Source organism: Crocuta crocuta, unplaced genomic scaffold (assembly GCF_008692635.1).
Source record: "Crocuta crocuta isolate KB4526 unplaced genomic scaffold, BGI_CrCroc_1.0 scaffold41, whole genome shotgun sequence".
NCBI lineage: Eukaryota > Metazoa > Chordata > Mammalia > Carnivora > Hyaenidae > Crocuta > Crocuta crocuta.
Genome location: NW_027529428.1, coordinates 17669141 through 17694410, shown reverse-complemented (window position 1 = coordinate 17694410; position 25270 = coordinate 17669141). Strand labels below are relative to the sequence as shown.

At 44.3% G+C, this 25270-nt stretch overlaps 1 protein-coding gene across 1 annotated transcript in view; it reads left to right on the top strand.

Annotated features, from left to right (window-relative positions):
• Positions 1-25270, top strand: part of LOC144227655 (contactin-associated protein-like 3) — a 159585-nt gene that overhangs the window by 86338 nt on the left and 47977 nt on the right. The window contains exons 12-14 of the mRNA XM_077759328.1: positions 7030-7201; positions 15224-15330; positions 19311-19430. Coding sequence (XP_077615454.1) covers positions 7030-7201; positions 15224-15330; positions 19311-19430 — 399 coding nt within the window. The remainder of the gene's footprint in view (positions 1-7029; positions 7202-15223; positions 15331-19310; positions 19431-25270) is intronic.

The following is a 25270-nucleotide window of genomic DNA, read 5'->3' as shown; positions in this document are numbered from 1 at the left end:
ATAAAAAAGAATAATGAAATAAATATACATTACAAGGCTTTCAAAGCTTTCCTTACTCCTCCAGATTCTCATTCCCCCAGTTACTACCCTACACTTCTTTTTACTAATCTTTGTATTGCTTTTTTATTTTAAAAATTAAAAAAATTTTGTTTTAAGTTTATTTATTTAGGAGAGGTAGAGACAGCATGAGTGGGGTAGGAGCAGAGAGAGAGAGAAGGAGACACAGAATCGGAAGCAGGCTCCAAGCTCTGAGCTAGCAGCACAGATCCCGACGCGGGGCTCTAACCCACGAACGATGAGATCATGACCTGAGCCTAAGTCAGACGCTTAACCAACCAAGCCACCCAGGCGCCCCTTTTATTTTTAAATTCAGATAAAAATCGACATATAACATCATATTAGTTTCAGATGTACAACATAATCACGCGATATTTGTATATAGCAGGAAGTGATCCCATAATAAGACCAGTGAACATCCGTCCACATGCATTGTTACAATTTTTTTCTTGTGATGAAGACTTTTAAGATCTAAACTCTTAGCAACTTTTAAATATATAATACATGATTAGGACCTGCAGGCACCATGCTGTTCGTTGCATCCCCATAACTTATTTGACAACTGAAAGTTTGTAGCTTTTAATATATTGCTTTTCTTTACACAGTCTTCTGTGTTTTTTTTAATTATTTATGTTGTTGTTTTATATTTATTTTTGAGATCCAGCCATGTGAATATTTATAGGAAAAGTTAATTCATTTTTACCACTATGTGGCTTTTGATGTATATTATACCGTGTTTTACTTATTAAACCCATCGTCCCATTTTATTGTTGATTGGCAATTTGATTGTGCCCAGTTTTTTGGGTTTTTTTTTGTTTTGTTATTATTATAAAATTCTATAAATGTCCTCCTATGGCTACCCAGAATCATCTTGCCAGTGACTTAAAAATTTTCCTTATGCACAAACTATCGAGCTTTCCTAATATGCACAGTCGATTGAATGAAACAAGGTCGTAGTTTTAGTGGCACGCTCCAGTCATTATGTTGAATCGATGCTAGAGTGTTCGCATTGGTCACATGGGTCATGCACAGAGACCCAGCCTGTGGTCTATGAAAAGACCCTGGAGATTTGGAGGCGATGTGCTGAAAAAGGCCTAATAGGCCTTTCTTACGTATTTTCATAAAATTATGTTGAGGTGCAGAAAAACTGTCTTGTTAGTAAGGCTCCCAATAACAAGTAGTGTCCTTAAGATGAGCGGATTATGAAGCTTCAACATCCCAGGAGAGAGAAGAATGACTTTTCTTCATTACCGTGTTCCTGTTTTTTGGCTGTAATTATAATTTGGCCCCGAGTGGCAAAAATAGTGTCAGATCTTGCAATCACAGCACATTATCCCTAACTAATGTGTAAGTTCAGAATGACCTCTACATACATAGCTGTAAATACCCAACTGATGCCCACAAAACAATTCCAGGCAATGATTCAAACTAACTTAATCAACTGTGGTTATACTAACCTCACAGCATTTTTTTCCTAGAGAAAGAATATATACTGTCCAAAAAAATTCCACCAATGCCCTCACCAGGCTAAAACAAACAAGCACAACCAAAACAGACCGATTTGCTGATGTGAAGTAAAAAGGTGAATATTATTTGTGGCCAAGGAAAACCAAGAAAGGGAGTTCTGGGATCCGTGAGCATGGAGTTCTGGTTCTCAGTAGATGTATCATATTCACAAGCTTTATGCCCAGGTAAAGACTCCCTTGTCCCTATGGTCTATTTGACTTCCCAGCTCTGTTTTGGGTAAAGAGAGACAGGTTGGTTTCACTTTGAGTGGAAACCTTGAGACCCAAAGACGTCAATGTCAGAGTTATTTTATCCATTGCCAAGAATGATTTATGCCAGTGTCCATTTATTTAACTATCATCTTGATTAATTTCCATCAGAAGCAGAATATGCGTCATGTTAACAAGGAAATTCACTCTGTCCAATTTCTGCTCTGTAGCAATATTTGGCATTTCATGGAAAGCAATACCCCGTGTTCTGAGACCCTCCCCCCCCCAACCAGTGCCCTCCTCCCCTTTGGGTTTTTCCTGATGGAGTCCAACTGCAAATCCCCACTGGCCATGCAATAAGTCACATTTTGTTGCGATGCTTTCCCATAAAGGCAGACTAGTCCATCTTGCACTTACACTTAGGGTGGCCATATAACTTACTGCCCAAACCAGGACACTTTAGCAAATGAAGGAGATGATGTCCTTAACTGACGGGACAGCGGGCATACACCAGGGCTCTGTGGCTTTCTTTCTGTGAGCTGTGCCCTCTTACAAATTAGCAGCCCTTCTTATATGTCCCATAAGCACTCTGTGTTTCCCTTTTTACTTATCTAATTTTTCTCAGTCTGAGCTTTGTTTGTAAATTGTTCTTCCAAAAGTGCTTTTGCTCTAGTGTGTCATACAGAGCTTTGGTGAGGAAACTGTAGCATTCAGTAGCATACTTGCACCACAGACTGGGGGACAGTTGCATCATGTTCAGAATCTCTCGAGTGTCCTTGAGTGAAACATTAGCTGGCCAGGGAACCATAGACGACTGTAATGAGGGCTCACTGAGGACCCATCCTGGTAGAGTGACATAAAGTGACAATTTCTCTGTCATCCTCAGAGGTACTTAAATTTCCAACTCTTTCTATAGTGATGGGTATATTCCATTAATGTAGCAGTAAATATTCCCTGTCCGTGTCGAATCAGGTCATTGAGGAATGATCCTCTGCCATTTTCCCATCATGACTTCAGGCAATCCTGCACATGGATGCATGGGCATCTCTTGGCCTGGGCTCATCTGGGGCCATGGCACCCCTCGTTTCCCGACCTCTGCCGCAATGAAGCACTTAGCAGTTTGACCTTTCCTTCTCACAGTTGCACTTTGAGAAAGATTTCCTTGTGACCACTAAGTTCTGTTTAGTGTTGTCCTTTGTGGGGTTACTGCTCTGTGTTTTGTTTTGTTTTGTTTTGTTTTGTTTTGTTTTATGTTTATTAATTATTCATTTTGGATTTTTTAAATATTTATTTTTGAGAGAGAGAGACAGAGTGCAAGTGGGGACGGTCAGAGAGAGAGGGAGACACAGAATCCGAAGCAGAATCTGACAGCTCTGAGCTGTCAGCACAGAGCCCAACCCGGGGCTCAAACTCACAGACTGTGAGATCATGACCCGAACCGAAATCAGATGCTTAACTGACTGAGTCACCCAGGCACCCATATTTATTATTTATTTTGAAAGAGAGAGTAAGCACAAGCAGGGAAGGGGCAGAGAGAGAGGGAGAGAGAGAATCCCAAGCAGGCTTCACACTGTCAGCCCAGAGCGAGATACAGTCCTTGATCCGATGAACCGTGAGATTATGACCTGAGCCAAAATCCAGAGTTGGACACATAACTGACTGAGCCACCCAGGCGCCCCGACATTGCTTGTATTTTAGATGAGTTTGAGGCTTGTGATCCAGAAGAAGAGACGGTAGCTGGAAAGGAGTAAGCGGCTTCCACAGAACCATTGATTGACTGAGTGTTTCCTACCCTTTATCCAAATGTCCTGTTCCTAAGCACTGTCAGTGGAAGTCACTGGAAGTAAAGAAGTCAGTGGAAGTAAAGATGTAAAGATTCACCGGGTTCCTTCCAAATATATCCAACCCTTCACAGACTCTTTTACAAACTGAAATGTTTGTATTTTCACATAAAGCAAGGAAATGGGAAAGAATCGTAGAGTTAAGCAGTTCTTTGTGACGTCATATTACATTTGAAGGGTCAGAGTCTCCATGAGGCTAATTCATGGGGTTGCATTGGGTCCAACAGCAGGTTTAACCTGATGTAAAACTTGGCTGGTTTTGGATTATATTTGTCAGGAATACAAAGCATCAACACTGAAAGATAAAGGAAGCTAGACTGTGCGTTTTGTGGAGATTCTTAGGCAGCAGGCCAGTGGCCATTTTGCAGGGACCAGAGGAGTCTCATCTTCGGCCGCACCCTTTGAAAGGGCACCAGTGACCTCAGGATAAAAGTTCAAAGAGAGAGGAAAGAAAAACATAGCGCTCCAGTGAATAAAATCTTTTAAAAATTACGGATTCCTTTTCATTAAAAAAAAAAAAACAAAAAACATAAGAGCCTTTTAAAATAACCTCAAACCCAGGCTGTAAATATTAACAAAAAAAAAAAAATCTTTAATATCTAAATAATTGGAAAATGATTTTTTAATGATTTTTTTTAAAAAGATCGATAATTAAGACCTTATATCTAATAAGTTAAAAGAACACATTCCCCTGGAGGAGATGTAAATGAAACATAATTATATAAGGGAAAGAATAAATAAAGTAAGTAAGCTTCACACAAAGCATAAAATTTACTTCACAGTTTCTTGGAATTAAAACAATATTATTTTAAAATGCTGAGCTTCTTTCATGTTTGCATATGAGAATAAAGTATTTGAGGGGCGCCTGGGTTACTTAGTCGGTTAAGCGTCCGACTTTTGCTTGGGTCACGATCTCGCGGGTCGTGGGTTCGAGCCCCGCGTCGGACTCTGTGCTGACTGCCAGCTCGGAGCCTGGAGCCTGTTTCAGTCTGTGATTCCCTCTCTCTCTGACCCTCCCCTGCTCACGCTGTCTCTCTCTCTCTCTCTCTCCTAGAAATAAATACAACATTAAAAAAAAAAAAAGAATAAAGTATTTGATTAGGTGAACGCTCTGTGATTTTTATCCCCCTCGCTGCCTGAGAGATTGGCTTACGTGTTTTAGTGGGGTTAATTCTCGGGAACCACCCCGGAAGGTTGAGCGAGCAGCTGGGAGGAACAGAGACAAGTTGAGGTGTGGCTGCGGTTCTAACCGAAACCTCAGGGCATCCCACGGAGGCTCTGACGCAGCAGTGCCCTTCAGGGATGTCCCAGGAGAGAAATGGATGTAGACCGCCGAGCACGCCATCGCATCCCGGGGCACTGGCCATCCCTAGGGAGGGCTACCGCCTTGTCAGACTCAGCTCCCCTCAGCTAGGGCAGCTCCTGGGGAGACCCCCAGCCTCAGTCCTAAAAATGAAGTGGGTGGGGGTGTCCTGGGAACTAGGCTCTGTATGCAGATTTCCACCAATTGTTGCCTTTCACAGAAGCCTTCTCTTTCCTGAGCTGCTCCCTTTCCTCCCATGCGAGGGGCGTCTTGCTCAAATCTGTGACTCCGGTAGAAGGCAGCTCAGCAGTGGGTGGGAGAGCCCTCCCCCCACTGCTGGCCCCACGCGTGGGGAAGGAGGTGGTTCGGAACTGCATCTGCTTTGATTTTGATTTGAAAGCCGTGACCCGGCTCATCATTACTATAATAGCATTGTCTTCTTGGGAAACCCAAGGGGATAAAATGAAATCACTGTACAGGAATTGTGGTTCGTAATGGTGAAAGATAACCTGAGGCATATTAAACATGTTAAGGGTTTCTTTGAGCAAAGACTGATTCACATCTGGCAACAGCAGACCCGAGGTGGTTAGGGGGGCTCCATATAGGCAGGAGCTGGACGGCAGACTTCTAGAGAGAAGGAGCAGATGTAAAGAAAGAAATTATTGATTGGCTATAGCTTACAGCCTGGTTCGCTGTTTGTGATGGGTTGTCGTTAGGTTTTGATTTCAGAACCTTGAGGCATTTATAGGCCCAGGCTTTGATTTGCTTTCCGAGGCCACTAAAGCTTTTGGTGAGCCACGTCTGTCTGGTGGCCCCCTTGCTTAATTAATTTAACAGTGATTTACGGCAGGCCAATTAGTGAGTGCAGCACGACTTGTAAAATGTACCTCTTATTATTGAAAACAATCAAAGCCCATTTCTTTTTTTCATGGAATAGTCTGATGCTGATTTTTCTGCATTATTTTCAGTGCCATATCATCGTGAGATCCTGGTTCATTTTGTGTGTTAATGTTAAAAGGTATTTGGTTAAATTGCTTAATTCAGAAACAATTAGAAATGTAAGTATAAATTGTTCTTAGATCTCCCTGAGCAGTTAACATCAAACATTGTTTTAAATATGCCTGTGCTTGGGGTGCCTGAGTGGCTCAGGCAGTTAAGCATCCGACTTCGGCTCAGCTCATGATCTTGCAATTGGTGGGTTTAAGCCCCGTGTTGGGCTCTGTGCTGACAGCTCAGAGCCTGGAACCTGCTTCAGATTCTGTCTCCCTCTCTCTCTCCCCTCCCCACTCACACTCTGGGGGTTATTTCAATAAATAACATTGAAAAAAATTTAAACACGCCTGTGCTGGTGTACACACACACTCACTTATAGAGTGGGAGTTTCACATACATAATTATTTTTCTTTTCTTTTTTTTAAAGTTTATTCATTTATTATTTCTGTGAGAGAGAGACGGAGAGAGGGCCCAAGGGGTGGGGGCAGAGAGAGAGAGAGAGAGAGGGAGAGAGGGAGACACAGAGCCATCAGCACAGAGCCCGACGCGGGGCTCAAACTCACGAACCAAGAGATCATGACTTGAGTCAAAGTCGGATGCTCAACGGACTGAGCCACCCAGGCGCCCCTCTGACCAGTTGTAATCAAACCCTGTTTTAAATATGCCTATGATGCATGCACACACATGAACATACAGAGTAGAAATTTCACATTACCTAGTTATTTTTCAAGTATTTTAAACTGAGCAAGGCCTAGTGTGCCTGTGAGGTTTTTCTCTGATTCCGCTGTCACATGCCCTTTAGTTCACATAGTTTTACATCATGCTGAAAGGAATGATTTCTTCTGTGTGCTTGACTCGGTTGGTAGGATTGTCCATCCTACCTTTCGGCTCATCCGCCCACAAGCCTGATTCCGCTTGTTATTTCTATGCTTTACCAAAACCAATAACTTGTGTTCTCCTCAGCCACCCACCACCCCGTCCTTGAGCAGTGTGGCCCTTCCAGTAAGTTAGGAAGCCTCAGCCTCAGGAAGAGGCAGCAAACCTGCGTATAAGAAATACCGCACGCTGTTTTGGTCATGACTGTTGACCTTCTCCTTTGTGTGTCTCCGTGTTCATTCAGGCTGTCCTGAGAGCGTCTCTGGCTCTGGATGTGGAGGTCCCCTGGGCAGCTTCCAGGGCTGCCTGAGGCTCATCTCCATAGGTGACAAGGCGGTGGATCCCATCACAGTGCAGCAGGGGGCACTGGGGAATTTCCGTGACCTCCAGATAGACACATGCGGCCTCACAGACAGGTAAAGCCATCCAGTGTCATGGTAACACTCTTGATTTCAATTTTCTGATCGTAGATTAAAAATAAATGAACAGCTGAGAAAGAGTGCCTTCTTCTAGCTCCTTCTCTCTGCCCAATATCCAGTTCGTATGGAAAAGTTCTAATTACATTGAAAACAAGAAAATGATGGTTTTAAACAATTGCTCCCTTGAATGGTAATATTGTTTTAGAAGACACACTCTCATGAATTTTCCTTGTGTGTGTCCCCAAGCTACTCGGTTCTTACAGAATTCTGTTGACGGTGCTGTAATTAGTGAGTGTAAATACTGATGAGTAGAAATACTTTTAAGAGTTTTTCCACTGCACAAAACAGATTTGAATATTCTAAAGAGATAATGAACCTCTGAGGACCAGTAAATCAGTGTGGTCAGCGGGATCACCCCACACTCCCTTCTCTGTGTGGAAAATGAAAAGTAACTGTTCCTCGGAGAAAGGTTGAGCCTTTGGGGCTTTCTGGTCACATAAACACAACAAAGAATGGAAAGAACCCAGGCACCACATACCAAACATAGTACCGGCTCACTGAGGGAGAAGAGACAAGCAAAGCTTTTACAGAGAAGACTGGTGGTGCCATGGGGGTGGTGGGGAGTGGGGGTGGCTGAAAGGGGTCAAAAGGCACAGAGGCATCTGAGTGGCTCCATCAGTTGAGCATCTGATTTTTTATATTGGCTCAGGTCTTGAGCTCACAGTTCTTGGGATCGAGCCCCACGACTGTGCTATCAGCACAGAGCCTGCTTGGGATTCTCTCTCTTCTTCTTTCTCTCTCTGCCCCTCCCCTGCTGTGCATATCTCTTTCTCAAAACAAAAACAAAAAACAAGGCACAAACCTCCAGTTATACAAGAAATATCATGGAGATGTAATTTATAACGTAATGACTATAGTTAATAATACTGTTTTATATATTTGAAAGTTGCTAAGAGAGGAGATCTAAAAAGTCCTCATCACAAGAAAGAAATGTTTCACAACTATGTGTGGTGACGGATGTTAACTAGACGTCTTGTGGTGGGCATTTCACAGTACAATATATACAAATATCAGATCATCATGTTGTACACCTGAAACTCATATAAATGGTGTAAGTCAATCATACCTCGATAAAAGAGAAAAGCGTTGAACCAACAATGTGTTACAATTGCCAAGCATTGCAGCTTTATTCATATGGTCTTATTAGTCATGCTATCTGACTTTCAGTTATTTTGGCTCAAAGGGACTAAATCTTTTTCTGTGCCTGATGTGTGTGACCTTGTGCAGTAGGATTGCCATAGATTCCTGTTGAATAACAGGCTGTAGACACCCTCACACGTCCCTGCATGGCCAGGGAGAATGAGAGAGGGGCAGAGAGAGAATGAGAAAGAGTTAATCCCAAGCAGGCTCCACACTGTCAGCGCAGAGCCCAATGCTGGGCCAAAGTAAGACGCTCAACTGACTGAGCCACCTAGGTGCCCTGCGGCAAATCTGTTCCAAGTTTCACACTAACTGGTATTCCACGTCATGTGCATTGGACTCCAAGTTACATCGCAGTTTGGCAATGTATTAGAAAACCATAAATTCCAGTACGTGAAGTACTAACTCATGAGAACTTGGGTTCTGTAATGCTAATGTTCATGTGCATAGTTCACGTTCTACTCATTTGTAGGAAGTTAGTTTGGTTCCTGGGAAAGTCCCTAACAAAGCATGATGTAGTCACAGTTATTTCTTCTTACATAAGAAATGCATGTTTTCCCTTTGTGCCTATAGGTCTTTTAGTGCCCTCAAAAAGTATGCATGGTGTATGCATAGGTGTGTGTGTATGTATATGATATATCACCGAATAGAAAGATTTTCCATATCCCACCCAAAAATGATTTTTAGACATATGTGTCAAGAATGGATGGAGACATCTGGGATATTAAGTGACCTCCTTTCAGCAAAAATTGAGGTTCAGGACAACTCTGTAAGTGGGTGTGAAAAGAGCTGTTGGCTCTTTGGCTGATATAATCAATAATTGAAGTTTTTAATGGTTTAACATCTAAACACTACTAAAAATGTTCATTTTTCCTTAGCCCTTCAGGCCATACCTACCAACTGCATGTCCAATGAACCACAAAATAGATTCATGTAAAAATATGACAGAGCAAACATCCACGCCCAGGCTCTTGCTGGCTGTGCTGAGTCTGGGCACTTGCCCAGCCAACCCTCTGCCCATCCAGAGCAAGTCATAGTGTGCTCAGGCGAAGCTGAGATTTATTATTAAAACGCAAGTGATTTTGTAAATTTTATCCGTCAGGCATAGGAGTTCGTAATTCATGATGCGTAGCAGCATTCCTGGCCCAACGATACTGCAGGCTTATGAAAGGATGCTTGAAATCTCATGGGACGTAGGAAACCTTTCTGAGCCACCCACAGACTTATGCACATGGTGCTCTGTCTTACCCGGGGCCCCCATGACACAGGGAAAGTGGTGGGTCCTTTAGAACAAGGTTTCTGGGAGAAGGTAGCCGTGAGGAGGGATCGTGTCTTACACCAATTGTGTTTTGGACATTAGGGTTTGATGTCATGTACCTCAGGTTACACAGTCCTGTCCCAGTTTCATTTTAGAATCATGGGAATGGTGTCTTGAATGCCTCTAGGCATGGGCTGTACTGATGGGGCCACGTTTCCCACTTCTTTGGCCTTTGGCCAGTGTTAATCTTCTAGATGCTAAGTGCAACATTGTGTGCTATGCGCATGGTTTCTTAGAGAGAATAAGTAGGCTGAAGTTGAAGTTGTGTGGGGTTGTGGAGACATGGGGGAAGAGCGCCTGGTTTGGGACGAGGCAGGGCTTTCAGAGAGGAGGGAGGGCGTCTACACTGGGGTGGAAGGTGGGTAAGTCAGTCAAGTGACAGAGGCTACGCATCCAGCGAAGGTGCAGCCTTGTGCCCAAGCCAATGTGCGGCCAGAAGTCTACCTGTTGGAGCACGGCTGCTGCACAAATTGGGCATCTGAGGAGGAGGAGGAGCAGGGGATGGTGAGAGATGGGCTGCCTCCCTGGGCCCGGCTGCACCACAGAGGCCTGGTGGCCAAGCCAAACTCTGCACGTTGATCTAAGGCTCCCTGGGAAATCCCTGAAGGTTTCAGTTAAGCACTACTGGCCACCGTGGGGAGAGGGTTTGAGTGTGGCCCAAAGACAGAGGGTGTGTGGCCGGGGAGCCAGGTAAGGGGCTGCCTACCTGTGAGAAGGGATGATGGCCTGAAGTGGGGAAGAGAAAAGCATGGATGACACATACATGTTTGGTGCACAGAGTGACAAGCTGATGTGTCTTGAGGCTGTGGGTGGCAGAGAGGGATGAGTCAGGATGGAGCTCAGGCTCTGGCTTAGACAGCTGGATAAAGGGTGATGTCCCCACTCAGTGGGATAGTGACAGAGGAGAAGCATGATCTTGGGAGGGACAGAGTCAACAGGTTTAGTTAGTAAGTCTTAACGTATTTTGAGAAGCACTAAATCCTTAAGTTGGGAAGAACCTTAAACATGACACCTACTTAAGCGTCCATCTCAAAGCAGGAATCTCTTTTTCATTCACCGTAGAGAAGAGGGTCCTGCCTCTAGTCCATCTGTCCTGTCAGAAACAGAACGCTTCCCGTTCACCGAACGCTTTCTCGGTGGCCTGGGTCACGCCCCGAATTTCAGCATTAATCTTCATCTTCCCTGCTCTCAATCCGTGCACACTTTACCCCCGTAGCCCGACGAGCCTCCGATGAATTCCCTGAATTGGCTCTCCTCCAGGCTAGACTCTGTTCTCTTAGCAGTGTTTTAGAGTTCAGAGTGTTAAGTACTGTCCCATCCCGATTGCCCGCCTATGCGTCAACTCCGGCCACATCGTCCCTAAACGGGAAGGAACCTGGCCTATGCATGGTGTGTAGGATTCATAACCTCTCTTCCCATAGAAACTGGTACAATAAGCTCGCCTCATCTGCGTGTAAGCACAGCCCGTGTGCTAGACTTGGGGTTTCTCACCAATCCCAGGTCTTCAGCGGTAGAGCAGCATTCAAGTCAGGTTAAGATACACACTGGTGTGCCTGTACACGTGTGCGCGTGCGCACACACACGTGGGCGTGAGCTGCCATTTTAGTTTTCTGACTACAGCTCGCTCTTCTGCTGGTCCTCCTTGTGCACTCGGGGTCCGGCCAGGAAAACAGATTTGGGGTCAACAAGCCAACCTCAGGTGTGAGAAAGTCCAGGACACTGCAGCTATTGAAGAAAGAACTAAAAGGGCCAGGGACACGGGGACAGCAGTCACTAAGGGAGGGGTCCGGATGCAGACCGACTTGCTTCATAATCCTTGGAGGCGAGGAGACATCCCTCCGTTTCCCCGGGAAGCCCGCCTTCTGGTCCTTGGCACACGGTCAGGTGTCTTGCGCTCAAATGCCGGAAGCCCTAGCAGCAGGTGTTTATGTGTGTCCTTGGAAGGAAACTGGGCTCATTTCCAGCATCTCTCTCCCAGAGAGTAAAGGAGTGCTAACTGCTCGCAGAGTAGAAGTAACCCAAAGTTACTCATCCCTTTGACTTCTTGAGAGGCATAGGCGTTACGCTCCAGAGGGTAATGAATAGTTAGCAACTCCTTCAGACGTGCGAGGCTTTTGAGTGACTATATTTTGAGCTTAAACTTACCTTTAAATTGGTGTGGATCTTCATTTCTACATCATTGGCAACGCTGTGACGTAATAGTCCTTTGTAAGGCTCTGACAGATTTGCTTGCTCCATTCCTCACCGGTTGGACATTTGGGTTGTTTCTACTTTTTGACCATTATGAATAATGCTGATAAGAACATTCCTGTGCAGGTGTTTGTGTGCACATGTGTTTTCAGTTCTGTCGGGCGTGTACCCAGGAGTGGAATTGCTGTCAGTGGTGACTCTGGGTTTAACTGAGGAACTCCCAGATTGACTTCTAAAGCATCATTTTATATCCCCAATAGCAATATGGAAGTGTCCAAATCCTTCTCATTCCTCTCAACACCTGCTATTCTTTTTGATTATAGCCGTCCTGGGGGGTGTGAATGGCATCTCCTTGAGGTTTTGGTTTGCACTTTCCTAATGACTAACGGTGTGGAACGTGTTTTCATTTGTGTATTTACCGTCTTTATATCTTCTTATGTAAGGCATCCGTTCAGATCTTTTGACTCGTTTTTAATTGGTCCTTTCTGTTGGGTGTTAAAAGAGTTTTACCTAGGGGCTCCTGAGCAGCTCCGTCAGTTAAGCATCCAACTCTTGATTTCAGCTCAGGTTGTGATCTCACGGTTTGTGAGATCGAGCCCTGTGTCGGGCTCTGCGCTGACACCATGGAGCCTGCTTGGGATCCCTCTGCCCCTCCCCTGTGTGCTCCCTCCTCCCTCTCTCAAAATAAATAAATAAACTGAAAAAAGAAATAGAAGCGTTTTACCTGTATTTTCGATATCAGTCCTGTGTCAAATGTGTGTGTGTTGCAAAGGCGGCCTCCTAGACTGTGGTTTGTATCCCCATTCCTTTAACAGTCAGTGTCATTTACGGAGAAGTTTAACATTTTAGTGAAGTCCAAATTATCAACTTTTTCTTTCATAGACCATCTCTGAAAAGTCATCGCTAAAGCCAAGGTCAGCTAGATTTTCCCTTTTGCTATCTTCGGGGAGTTTAAGAGTTTGGTATTTTACATTTAGGTCTATGGTCTAGTTTGAGTTAACTTTTTAACTTTTTAAAATTTTTAATTGCAGAACAATGACATATTACATCTCAAGTGTACAGTATAGTGATTCAACAAGTACATGCATTATGATGCTGGCCATGAGAAGTATAGTTACCATGTGTCACCAGGCAAAGTTATTATAATATTATTGACTATATTCTCTGTGCTGTATTTTTCATCCTTGTCATTTATTTTATAACTGGCAGTCTGCACCTCTTAAACTCCTTCACATGTTTTGCTCATTCCCCCTCCCCCCATCATCTAGCAACCACTCTTTTGTTCTCATATTTATGAGTCTGCTTTTGTTTATATTGTTTTTTTATTTGCTTATTTTGTTCTTTAGATTCAACATATAAGTGGGATCATATGGTATTTGTCTTTCCCCTTCTGACTAATTTCTCTTAGCATAATATGTTCTAGGTCCATCTATGTTGTATCAAATAACAAGATTTCATTTATTTTATGGCTGAGTAATACACCATTGTGTATGTATATCACATCTTCCTTATCCATTCATGTATGGATGAATACTTAGGCTGCTTCCGTATTTTGGATATTATAAATAATGCTGCAGAAACATAGGGGTGCATACATCCTTTCAAATTCATGTTTTTGTTTTCCTTGGGCAAATGCTGAGAAGTGGAATTACTGGATCGTATGGTATTTCTATTTTCACCTTTCTGGAGAACCTCCTGACTGTTTCCATAGTTAATGCAACAATTTACATTCCCACCAAGGGTGCACGAGGCTCCCTTTTCACCACATTCTTCTTAGCAGTTATTATTTCTTGTCTTCTTGATACTAGCCACTCTGACAGGTGTGAGGCGGTATGTCACTGTAGTTTTGATCTGCATTTCCCTGATGATGAGTGATGTTGAGCACCTTTTCACGTGTCCATTGGCCATCTGGATGTCTTCTTTGGAAACATGTCTATTCAGATTCTGTGTTCATTTTTTAATTGGATTATTTGGGTTTTTTTGGTGTTGAGTTGTACCACTTCTTTATATATTTTGGTTATTAAACCCTTATCAGATATATTGCTTGCAAATACCCTCTTTCATTCAGTAAGTTGCCTTTTTGTTTTGTTGATGGCTTCCTTCACTGTGCAAAAGTGTTTTAGTTTGATGGAGATAGTTTATTTTTACTTTTGTTTCCCTTACCTGAGGAAAAATATTGCTAAGGCTGATGCCCAAGAGGTTATTACCTATGTTTTCTTCTAGGAATTTTATGTTTCAGATGACAAATTCAGGTCTTTAACCCATTTTGAGTTTATTTTTATGTGTAGTGTAAGAACATGATCCAGTTTCATTCTTTTGCACGTGGCTGTCCAGCTTTCCTAACATTTAATGAAGAGACTGTCTTTTCAACACCGTATATTCTTACCTCCTTTGCCATAGATTAATTGACCACGTACGTGTGGGTTCATTTTTGCACTCTTATTTCTGTTCCATTGATCTTTATGTCTGTTTCTGTGCCATCACCGTACTCTTTGATTACTACAACTTTGTAGTATAGTTAGAAATCTAGAATTATATCTCCAGCTTTGTTCTTCTTTCTCAAGATGTTTTGACTCTTCATGGTCTTTTGTGGTTTCATGTAAATTATAGGATTTTTTTGGTTTAGTTCTGTGAAAAGTACTACTGGCGTTTTGAGAGGGATTGCATTCAATCTGCAGGTTGCTTTGGGTCATATGAACATTGTAACAGTATTCTTCCAATCCGTGAGCGTAACGCGTCTTTCTTTTTGTGTCGTTTTGGGTTTCTGTCATCAATGTGTTATGGTTTTCCGGGTATAGGTCTTTCGTCTCCCAAATTCTAGCCTCTGCTCTATCTGTTTGCTAATGTCCCATCTGTGGGAGCCCGTCCCGTGCCCAATCCAGATTCGAGGTGGAGAAGTCGGTTATGCCTCTCTGTGAAAGGATGCACAGGTCCCGGTTCAAGAGCAGGGAAGCAGAGGAGAACAAATGTAGCTGCCCGTGGCCACTGCTAGCAGTTTATATCTCTGGTCAGGTATGAAATGGATCTTGCCTTATTTGTGAAAGAGCAAACACATTTTTTGATAACGCAATGTGTAGAAAATTTATCTGTCGCAAATACATGACAATTGGCGCATCTACTGGGTTTCTTAGTTTGTGGTGGGTACTGCATTAGGAAAACTTCCTGACAGATCTAACAGTTTTTGTTCATGTTGTAATTTTTCTCTTCAAGCCACTGTCATTACCATCTTTCGCTGTAACATGTCGGTGGGAAGATACACATTTTCTCCTGAGCGAATGTGGGAAATAGCAGTTGTATCTGTTTTCTTGTAGGTGTTTGCCCAGCTATTGTGAACACGGGGGCGAATGCTCCCAGTCCTGGGACACCTTCTCCTGTGACTGTGCACACACTGGCTACATGGGCGCCACCTGCCATTCCTGTAAGCCTCACACCCTGCCTGTTCCCCTTTCTGCTCTGATTTCCACGTAGTTCTTTCCTTTTCTCTCTTTCTTTTTTTTTTTAAGTTTATTTATTTATTTGAGAGGGAGAGCAAAAGCGAGAGTGAGCAAGCATGAGTGGGGGAAGAGCAGAGAGAAAGGGAGACAGAGAATCTGGAGCAGTCTCCAGGCTGTCAGCAGAGAGCCCAATGCAGGGCTCGAACTCACGAAACCGTGAGATCATGACCTGAGTTGAAACCAAGAGTCAAAGGCTTTACCGACTGAGCCCCCCAGGTGTCCCCTTCTTTCTTTTTCATTATTTGGTGTATATGTGCCTGTGTCTGTGCAACCATGTTCTGGGAAGTAACAACAAAAGCAAATATTTTAGAGACCAATGTTTGTTTGGTTTATTTTTTTTAATGTTTAGTAATTTTTGAGAGAGACAGAGAGACAGAGTACAAGTGGGGCAAGAGCAGAGAGAGATGGAGACACAGAATGTGAGTCAGGCTCCAGGCTCTGAGCTGTCAGCACAGAGCCCAACACGGGGCTCGAACCCACAAACCGTGAGATCATGACTTGAGCCAAAGTCAGACACTTAACCGGCTGAGCCACCAGGTGCCCCAAGCCTGGTTTATTTTTAATCAGTTTTATTTCCTAGTGATGTTAAGGCAGTTTACAGAAATACATAGTATCAAATAGGATGGGGAAAGAAAAGAAAACAGCAAGCAAAGAAAAATAAATACAGGAAAATAAAATATAATAAAACCCCCCAATACGAGAAACAATCTAGACAGCATGATAGTGTCACTCTGTTCTTTGAGTTGGACCCAGTTTTAGTTCTCAAGTCCTATCTGCCGAAGTAAAGAGGGCGAGTTACCAGATGTCAATATTTATAAAACCCAATGAGGGGAGTCGCAGAGAGGAGCGCCAGATGGGAACTAACATGGCAGCGTTTCTAGGTGTCAGCCGGAGGCGGGTAAACATTCAGGTTCCTCACAATCTTGATGCTCAGACAGTGATGGTGGTTAACACATTGGCAACTTCCGATGTGCCTGTGGGATCCTAGTTTTCTCTAGTTCTCTGCATGTTTCAACTCCTTTGATCCTCAGAACTACCCTAGAAGCTGAGTGTTTTATTTTCTACCATTGTGCACTTGAGGAAAGAAAGAGGTCAGATCCCTGGATCAAGGTCACACAGCCGCCAGCCAGGACTCTCGACCACCTCTCCATCCCCTTGTCTTCCATCTTGAACACCAGGCTCTTTTCTGAAGAATTATTCTCTCAAGGTCACAGCTAACCAAACTTTAGTGACCCTGAATTCATTACCTACTAGAGGCTTGCCACAGAGCCCCTGGGAGCCTCATTGCTCTCTAGTTCTTGGCTTTCGTTGTTTATGGTTTTAGTCTACTTTTTCCTTTTTTTCTGTATCACTGCCGACATTTCTGAGCCCCTTCTTTTGTGGCACATCTCCCCTCTCTGGGTCTTTAGAGAAACAGCACCATGTGAGCATTCACTGAGGCAGAGCTTGGATTGTCAACTATCTAACCTTGTGGGAATGGAACCCCTGAGAAGCAGGCAGCTGTGTTGGGCTGAGAAGCCCTGGTCCCCAGCCCAGGATGTTCCACAGAAGAGCCAGGAGGCTCTTGCAGTCAAAGGGAGGTGACTCACCCCCCTAAATACCCCATATGTTCAACCAAAGCAATCGTACCTTCATTTGCTATCATGGTGCCAGGTAAGAATTTTCCAGGGCACCTCTTTACCTGGAAGGAGCTGGACATCTGGGATATCTGAGGTTCAGTGACTTGTCCAGAGTCACAGCTAAGAAGGGGGTGGTCTCTTACGTACAGTGCCCCCCCCATCGCACCCTGCAAGGTGTCTTACACAAAGCAGATACCTACTCAGTATTAACAACCAAGGAATGATGACCACAGTATTACCAGTAACTCTGATTTAAACATCATCCCAAACAACTCTGATTGAAAAATTAACAGCTGTGCTGACTGCCAGCTCAGAGCCTGGAGGCTGTTTCAGTCTGTGACTCCCTCTCTCTCTGACCCTTCCCTGCTCACGCTGTCTCTCTCTCTCTCTCTCCTAGAAATAAATAAAGCATTTAAAAAAAAAGGGGGGGGGGCACCTGGTTGGCTTAGTCAGTTAAGCGTCCAACTTACGCTTAGGTCATGATCTCGCGGTTCGTGGGTTTGAGCCCCACGTTGGGCCCTGTGCTGACTGCCAGCTCAGAGCCTGGAGCCTGTTTCAGTCTGTGACTCCCTCTCTCTCTGACCCTCCCCTGCTCACGCTGTCTCTCTCTCTGTCTCTCCTAGAAATCAATAAAGCATTAAAAAAAAAAAAGAAAAATTAACAGGTGTATTATATAGGGTCTTTCACTTGAGGTCTTAGTAATTCGATTCGGTCTAATAACTGTATTGACTATATTATGATTCTCTAACAGTATACCAAAATGAAAGGGAGATATTTCCAAACCCACAGTAAGGGATCATAAGGCCGTTCGTTTGTGGTGTAAGTGCATGATTAACTCAGGTGTCTTCCTAGTGTTTCCTCTTCTCTGCTCGTTCCCAAGGCAGGTCCAGCCCCAACCCAAACATAACCACTGTTATCACTTTGTGTGTGTCCCTCTGGACACTTTCCCAAGGCAGTTACAAGCTTGTTTATGCATTTATAGAAACGTAAACATGAGTGGGCAAAATGCAAGCCGACACTGTGGGAAAAGCAATCCATGCTGTCTTGGTGGCCATCCAAGTTGATGCTCATAGGCGTGCTGTTGATTTGGGCCGATCTAATTCGACACATTTGATACCTGGCCATATTTAATAAAAGAGTGTTTCCTTTTGTAACATCCCCAGAGAAGCAAACATTCCTTTGATCTTCTTATTCTGTGAGAAGGGAGAAAAACAAACCCTCTGCCCCCTCCCACCCTCTTTCCGGGTTTTTCTTCATTCTTTGAAATAGACCGGGCTTTGCAATGTAGATGACCCAGCGAGTAGAGAAGGGCATCAGTTCTGGGCCCCGCTCTGCCCTCTCTGTCCACCCACCGGATCACCCTTTGTGGTGGATCTTGGCCAACCACTTCCTGAGTCTGTGCTCCTGGATGCCGGGCCTCATGTTTAGGGTGGTTTAAAGATCCAGTCCACACTGTTCCAGAAGCAACAATGCACTTCTTTCCTGGCGGCTGTTCGCTGCTTTTCAGGTTTTCAAAGGGTCTTTCCTGTCGAGGCGATGAGCGATGTGCACGGGAGATACTGCTCAGTTGATTACTCATTTAAGCTTATTTGGAATATTAATTAAGTCCATTATCTGCAGATGTTAATCGCTTGCCATGTGCTAGCAAAGCACTTATTGCACATATAAAAAAATTCAACTAAGAATCAAGAGTAATTGAACTTACAAAGTGATATTTCATGTCTATACTTTTTTCTTTTTGAATTTCAGTTTTCTTGGATAATCCTTTGCAAAGCACTTAAGGAAATTTCCTTTTCAAACACACTTTAAAAAACTGAATGAGGAAGAGTTGCTGATTTGTAAAACCCATCTTGAAAACAATGCCTTGCACATGTAGAGTGTTTTAAGTAAGCAAAGAGTATAATTCCTGAGTAATTTAAAAAATCAACATGATTATTAGATAATAACAGATTGCTTAGGGAGATGAAGCCAGCACACTTCAGGTGCTTAGATATTACGGGGAAGAATAGAATTAGACTGTGTGAATCCAGGTACCACGGTTTTGGAAAGAATCTCGTTTCTAGAGCATGCAGGGTTCAGAGCCTCACAGTGAGACCTTTTAAGATCTTTTGCTCCGTGCCTCAGAGCCTTCATGCTGCCCGATTGAAACCGGGGAATCCTCCCCCAGACAAAACGCCCCTGCGAGCAGTGCAGAATGAGCGTCCCTGGGGAAAGCACCGTGTAATTAACACTGCGAAGGGATCCGTCTTGTTGCAGCCCCTGGCTGAGAGCCCTGTCCTTTTCAGCTTTGTATGAGCAGTCCTGCGAAGCCCACAAGCACAGAGGAGACTCTTCGGGGCTCTACTATATCGACTCAGATGGAAGTGGCCCGCTAGAACCTACCCTCGTCTATTGCAACATGACAGGTAGGTAATAGGCTTTGTTGGGCCAGTTCGGCTCGTGTAATTGGTTGCCGTGCGCCAAACCGAGAAGTTTCACTTTGTTGAGTAGCACGTTCCTGTACAGCTCTGCCTAAGTAGTATTTCATTTTTCCTAGAAACCCAATTATAGATGGCGGATCAATGCAGGTAGGTCATAAACAAGTTCTTCAAAGGATCAGTGCATCCACCCTAGGGAACGACAGAGCTGATACAGATTCTAATGCCTCTTTTACACTCGTGTCTGTTGCCAGCTTTTCTCCCTGTGCTCAGAAAACAGCCCTCCTTTATGAAACTTTCCCTGCTACTGCAGTGGTGTAGACATATCAGGTACCCCAACAACGACAGAATTTGGCCCTGCACAGTCTGAGACAAATGGTCAGAAAAGAGTCCACTGTGTATGGTTCTAAGGTAACCATGACTTGGTCATAATTCGGTTTCTCTGCTCTGGCCGCATGTCACCCTCATGGGAGTGCAATTTCTATAAGGAAGGAGTTATTTGTGGGTGAACTTTTGATGGTGGTTTGTGAGTAGCTGAAAGTCCTGATGCGGTTTTCATACCCACTGTCATATCATACATAAAGCAGAACTGGAGCGTTTGAGCAGGGGTTAGCCAATTGCTTTGATCTTAATTGGATCAACTCTACCTTCCAGCCTAAAAACTACCCCCAAGGTTGGTATAGAAAATGTGAGGGGCGCCTGGGTGGCTCAGTCGGTCAAGCATCCAACTCTCGGTTTTGGCTCAGGTCATGATCTAACAGTTCGTGAGTTCGTGCCCCACGTTGGGCTCTGTGCTGAGAGTGAGAGCCTATTTGGGATTCTTGCTTTCCTCTCTTTGCCCCTTCCCCGCTCAAGCTGCCTCTGTCTCTCTCAAAATAAATAAACTTAAAAAAATAAAAAGGAAAAGAAAATGTGAGAGCTCCCCGGTCATTTTTTTTTCCCGGTTATTGTACTAGAGGGCCATATGGCCGTTTGGGGCTTTTGGGCAAGCATTTTATTCTAGATACTGACCAAAATATTGCAGTGTGATCACAGGAGGTAAATGGAGATTGACTTAACCTTTACTGGAAGATGTGTGATCAGTAAAGTATGTGAGGAAATAGCCAAGAGGATCTTTCTAGATATTCTGGGCTCCAGAGGTTATAACAGGCCTTCAAGTTCTTCAATTTCTGCTTTGTTTTGCTCACATTGTCATGGCTCAAGTGAATGCCAAGAACAGACAAAGCTACATAAAGATGTTGGTATCCCAATAATACATCCTACTTTTTTCAGTCATATACTTCATTATCATAGAAGTCTAGGACATATTGAAGATTCTTCTATATTTTATCCTGGTTAGTCCTATGAGCAAAGTTCCTTCTACCTTGAAGAATTTCAAGATCCATGGAAAGATAAAAATGGTCCCAACTGGCACACTCCAAGATGAGTAAGGTTACAATGACTGAAGCCGTTTTCTTGATAATTAACTGTTGGCAGGCTTTGGTAAGGCTGAGGTCAAGCTTATTATATATACTAATAATATATAAAGCACTTGCTGCCAAGAGGAATCACAGACAGCTGATTGCCTGTCTGCAGTGTATGGTTATAATAAAAGAAAAAATATTTTAATTGTCACAAGTGGACACGCAGTCCAGGCTTCTTCATGAGGCTTTCGACGTACATATTTACAAAGCCCCTTTGGAATGTCCAGCTGGTGCAGAGACGTTTGTTGTAACACCAATTTCATAACGTAACCGATGTGTTTTGATTTCCTGTAATTAATTGCTGCTGCCTCTTCAGAGTGAGCCATGGCACTGGCTACCAGAGGGGAGAGTAGTTACAGTCAAAATGCAAAGAGAGAGTGAGAACAGATGCTCAGCTCTTGATTTCAGTTAACTTAGGGCACCATCTGATGCTACATAAGGCAGTGTTTTCTTGTTTCCTTGGGTTTTGTTTTTTGTTTGTTTGTTTTTATCCTTGAGGCAAGAAGGAGCCTCTGAATACAGAAAGGAGAAGGTGAAATCTACTGATTCACCCTCCTGATCAATGTAGAGATAAGAACAAGGCCTTGTGAACTGTCTGCCGAGGCTGTGAATCATTTTCTCCCCCATGGTGACTCGAAGAAATGTCCAAGTAAAGGCACAAAGCTGAAGAGTTGAGAAAAGTTTCTAGTGACACTGAACACCTGTGTCCTCAGTCCCTGCTCGGTGCTGGGCACGGCTGCAGCCACAACAGGGAGGGAGCTAGAACGCATCCCTCCCCTGGTACAGTGCACATTTCTGTGTGCGGAACAGGACCCTTGAGGGCAGCTAAGTGAATACATGGCTTGTGGCCAGGCAGCGGGTGCTGTGAAGTGGAATAAAGCAGGGGCCGGGGCACAGATCGTGGAAGGGCACGTTACTATTTCATTTTATTTATTTTTTCATTATTTATTTATTTAATTTATTTATTTATTTTGAGAGAGAGAGCACCAGCAGGGTGCAAAGAGAGAGAGAGAGAATCCAAAGGAGGCTCATCACAGAGCTGGATGTGAGGCGCAAGCCCACAAACCGTGAGATCATGACCTGAGCCGACGTCGGAGGCTTAACCCACTGAGCCCCCCAAGGCGCCCCTATTGATAAATGTTGTGTGTGTTCTGACCGCACTACCAACTAGCCATTTCCTCACCTCTGTCCCTCTTCTTGGGCTCCCCATTCCCAGACACAACAGTGTTGAAATTGGGCCAGTTCATAACCCTACAATAGTCTCTAAGCACTGGAGTGAGCAGAAGAGTCACAGGTGTCTCACTTTCAGTCGGAAGCTGGAAGGGATGGTGCTTAGTGAGGAGGAAACGCGGAAGGACAGGGCAGGATGAAAGCTGGCGTCTGTTGTGCCAAACAGTCAGCCGAGTTGTGGCGGCGAAGGAAAAGCTCCTGAAGGAAGTCAAGAGTGCTGCCCCCGTGACACACAGCAGATGAGAGTAAGAAAACAAAACGGCGTCATTNATTCAAGTCTTCTTGCCTAAGAAGTACCTTTCGTAAGACTATATGTGCCATAGGTAGGGTTCCTCTGATGGATCTGGTAGAAGTAACTTGAAAACCTTCCGGGAAGGAGTCACCATCCTAGATGCCGTGAAGAACATTCATGATTCATGGGGAAAGCTTAAAATACCAGCGGTATTAGGAATTTGGAAGAGGTCAATTCCAGTCTTTATGGATGACCTTGAGGGGTTCGAGACTTGAGGGGAGGAGGTAGATGCAGATGTGGTAGAAACAACCGGGGAAATAGGATCGGAAGTGGGCCCTGAGGATGCGACAGAGCTGCTGCATAAACGAGCAGGTGAGGAGTTGCTGCGCATGGATGAGCACAGAAAGTGGTTTCCTGAGATGCAGTCTACTCCTGGGGAAGGTGCTGTGAAGACTGTCGAAATGACCATGAAGGATTGATTGAAAATGTCCCATCAGCTAGGTTGATAGTTTGGAAGAAATCCTACTGTGAGTAAAATGCTATCAAATAGCGTCCCCTGCGACAGAGAAACCATTCATGAAAGGAAGAGTCCATCAATGTGGCAGTCTTCATTGTGGTTTTATTTTGAGAAATAAAATTGCCACAGCCAAGCTGACCCTCAGCACCTGCCACCCTGTTCCATCATCAGCTGTCAACATTGAGGCAAGCGCCTCCCCCAGCAAAGAAGACACAACTTACTGGAAGCTCAGATAATGGTTGGCAATTTTTAAGCAATAAAGTATTTTGATTAAGGTAGGTACCTTGTTGTTTTAGACATAGTTCTATTGCATATTTAATAGACTACAGAAACATGGAAACATAAGTTTTATATGCAATGGGAACAAAACAATTCCTGTGACTCACTGCATTGCAATGTATGCTTTTATTGTGGCGGTCTGGAACCAGACCTGAGATACCTCTGAGGGCTGCCTGATATATATGAGCACTTGCTGGAAATTTGCAGAAAAGAGTCTCTGAGCATGAGTTGGAGGGTTTCATTCATAAGCACATGCACAATATATGCTACAGCGTATAGTTTTCTTTGCCCGGAGAGTTGTGATTTCACTGTTCCCTGCCTTGCTCTTGAAAACTGGAATTGGCAGTAAACATGGCATCATCCTATGTCATGTGTGGTGAGATTTGCTTGAAAATAGTGTCTCTTATAGAAAATTCTATAATGTTGAAAGATTAGAATTTCCAGAGAGAGAGAGAGAGAGAGAAGAGCGGCTCTTTGATGATCATTTGACACAATGATCCTGCATCTCTTTTATGTGGACTTTTGCCTGGAAAGAATCCTTCCAGTTCCCACTGTGGGGACATCAATCTGGCCAATTGCCAGCAGCTTCTAAAGGTAGTTTCTGGAGTAGGCATGCCCAGTGTTCGTGGGGATGCAAAACTTCTGAAACAGATCCTATCACTGCTCCCCAAAAGGAGAAAAGACACGTGTTTCTGGAAAGTTCACTTTCTCGCTCTCATCAGCCATGCAGCAAGGTCCTGCCTGTGGATGGATAGGCACAGGTTCTAGATGAACAATTAAAATATAAAACTCAAGAGAGCCTCTTGGCCAGTAACGTGTGTGCCTAGTTAATTGCCTTGGCATTTGAAGATGGCCGGAACAATAGTTTTCAGTATTTTGATGCCACCTGCTTCATTCTCCCCGTTTCCCAAATACGGAATTGAAGGCTTAGAGGACTTTTCTGACTTTTCCAAGAAGAAAAGTTAAAACCCATATTCTCTTATTGACCATGACACTGTTCTCTGTCCATATCCAGTTTTCTAAGTGTATATGCAATGTCCTTTCTGAGGAAGTCATTCTGCTATCTTGCTGTGTGCTGGGCTCAATGCAGGGGGAGACACTAATGCATTTCAAGCGCGTGTATCTGTTGCCTCAAGAGAATATAAGTCGTGTTGTAAAGTGTCCTTCCGTGGCTAACAGCAAGTGCCTGCACTAATGAACGAGCAGACACATAATGTTGTATTTCGTGTGACCTGTTAAGTGGAAAGAGCATCCTCTGGAATCCCAAGGGAAGAAGGCTGTGAAGTGGCTGTTTTCTCTTAGGGAAATCTTGTTGTATCGTAGAGCATTTTTTTTAATGTGGAAAATATTCAAGTAAATCATGAAACACTCTAAGGCCTCAGAACAGTTACAAGAACGATGGCCCTTATAAGGGCCCTAATTCCAGTATTGATCAGGAGGGACCCAAAGGTGTGGGGCTGTGACAGTACCACCTCAGGGCCCTCTCCCATGACCTGGAAGCTGCCTGCTTAGAAAAGTCGTCCCTCCTCTCAGAAAAACACAAACCCCAAGTTGTCCTTGGCTCTGGCAAGCCAGGCCATGGCAGGGCTAGTGCCTCCAAGATCTGGAACAGGGGCGGATAAGAGCCGACCACTGTCTTCCTCAGGGCGCCCACCAGACATTTCACAGCAGCCGCTTGGCCGTCACCAGCCCCGTGTGTACATTTGTGCACATACATGCCCATCATCTAGTTCCGTTTCCCCCTGGAGCGTTTTCCCTGGAAATACAGGAGAGGGGTCAGGTGGAGGCACTCGAGACGGACCTTAGTGGTCTTCGAGAACTTGACCTACTCAGAAAGCCCAGGGACTCCCACTGGGATGCTTAGAAATACATGCGGAAGTTACATGGCTTCTTGAAGTTGGGCAGGGCCCTTTCCCTGGGCTTCCCTTTCGGTTCCTGTGCGGCGGGAGGATTGGGCTGATGACAGATGCCCGCCCGCCGTCTGCAGCAGGGGTTCCCCCTGGAGAGTTCCAGAAGGCTTGGCGCGCCCCCTCTCCGAGGCAGGACGTGGTGTTCACACCGCGTCTGTGGAGCCAGGGATGCCTGCTAGTGTTTCCATCAGTCTGCC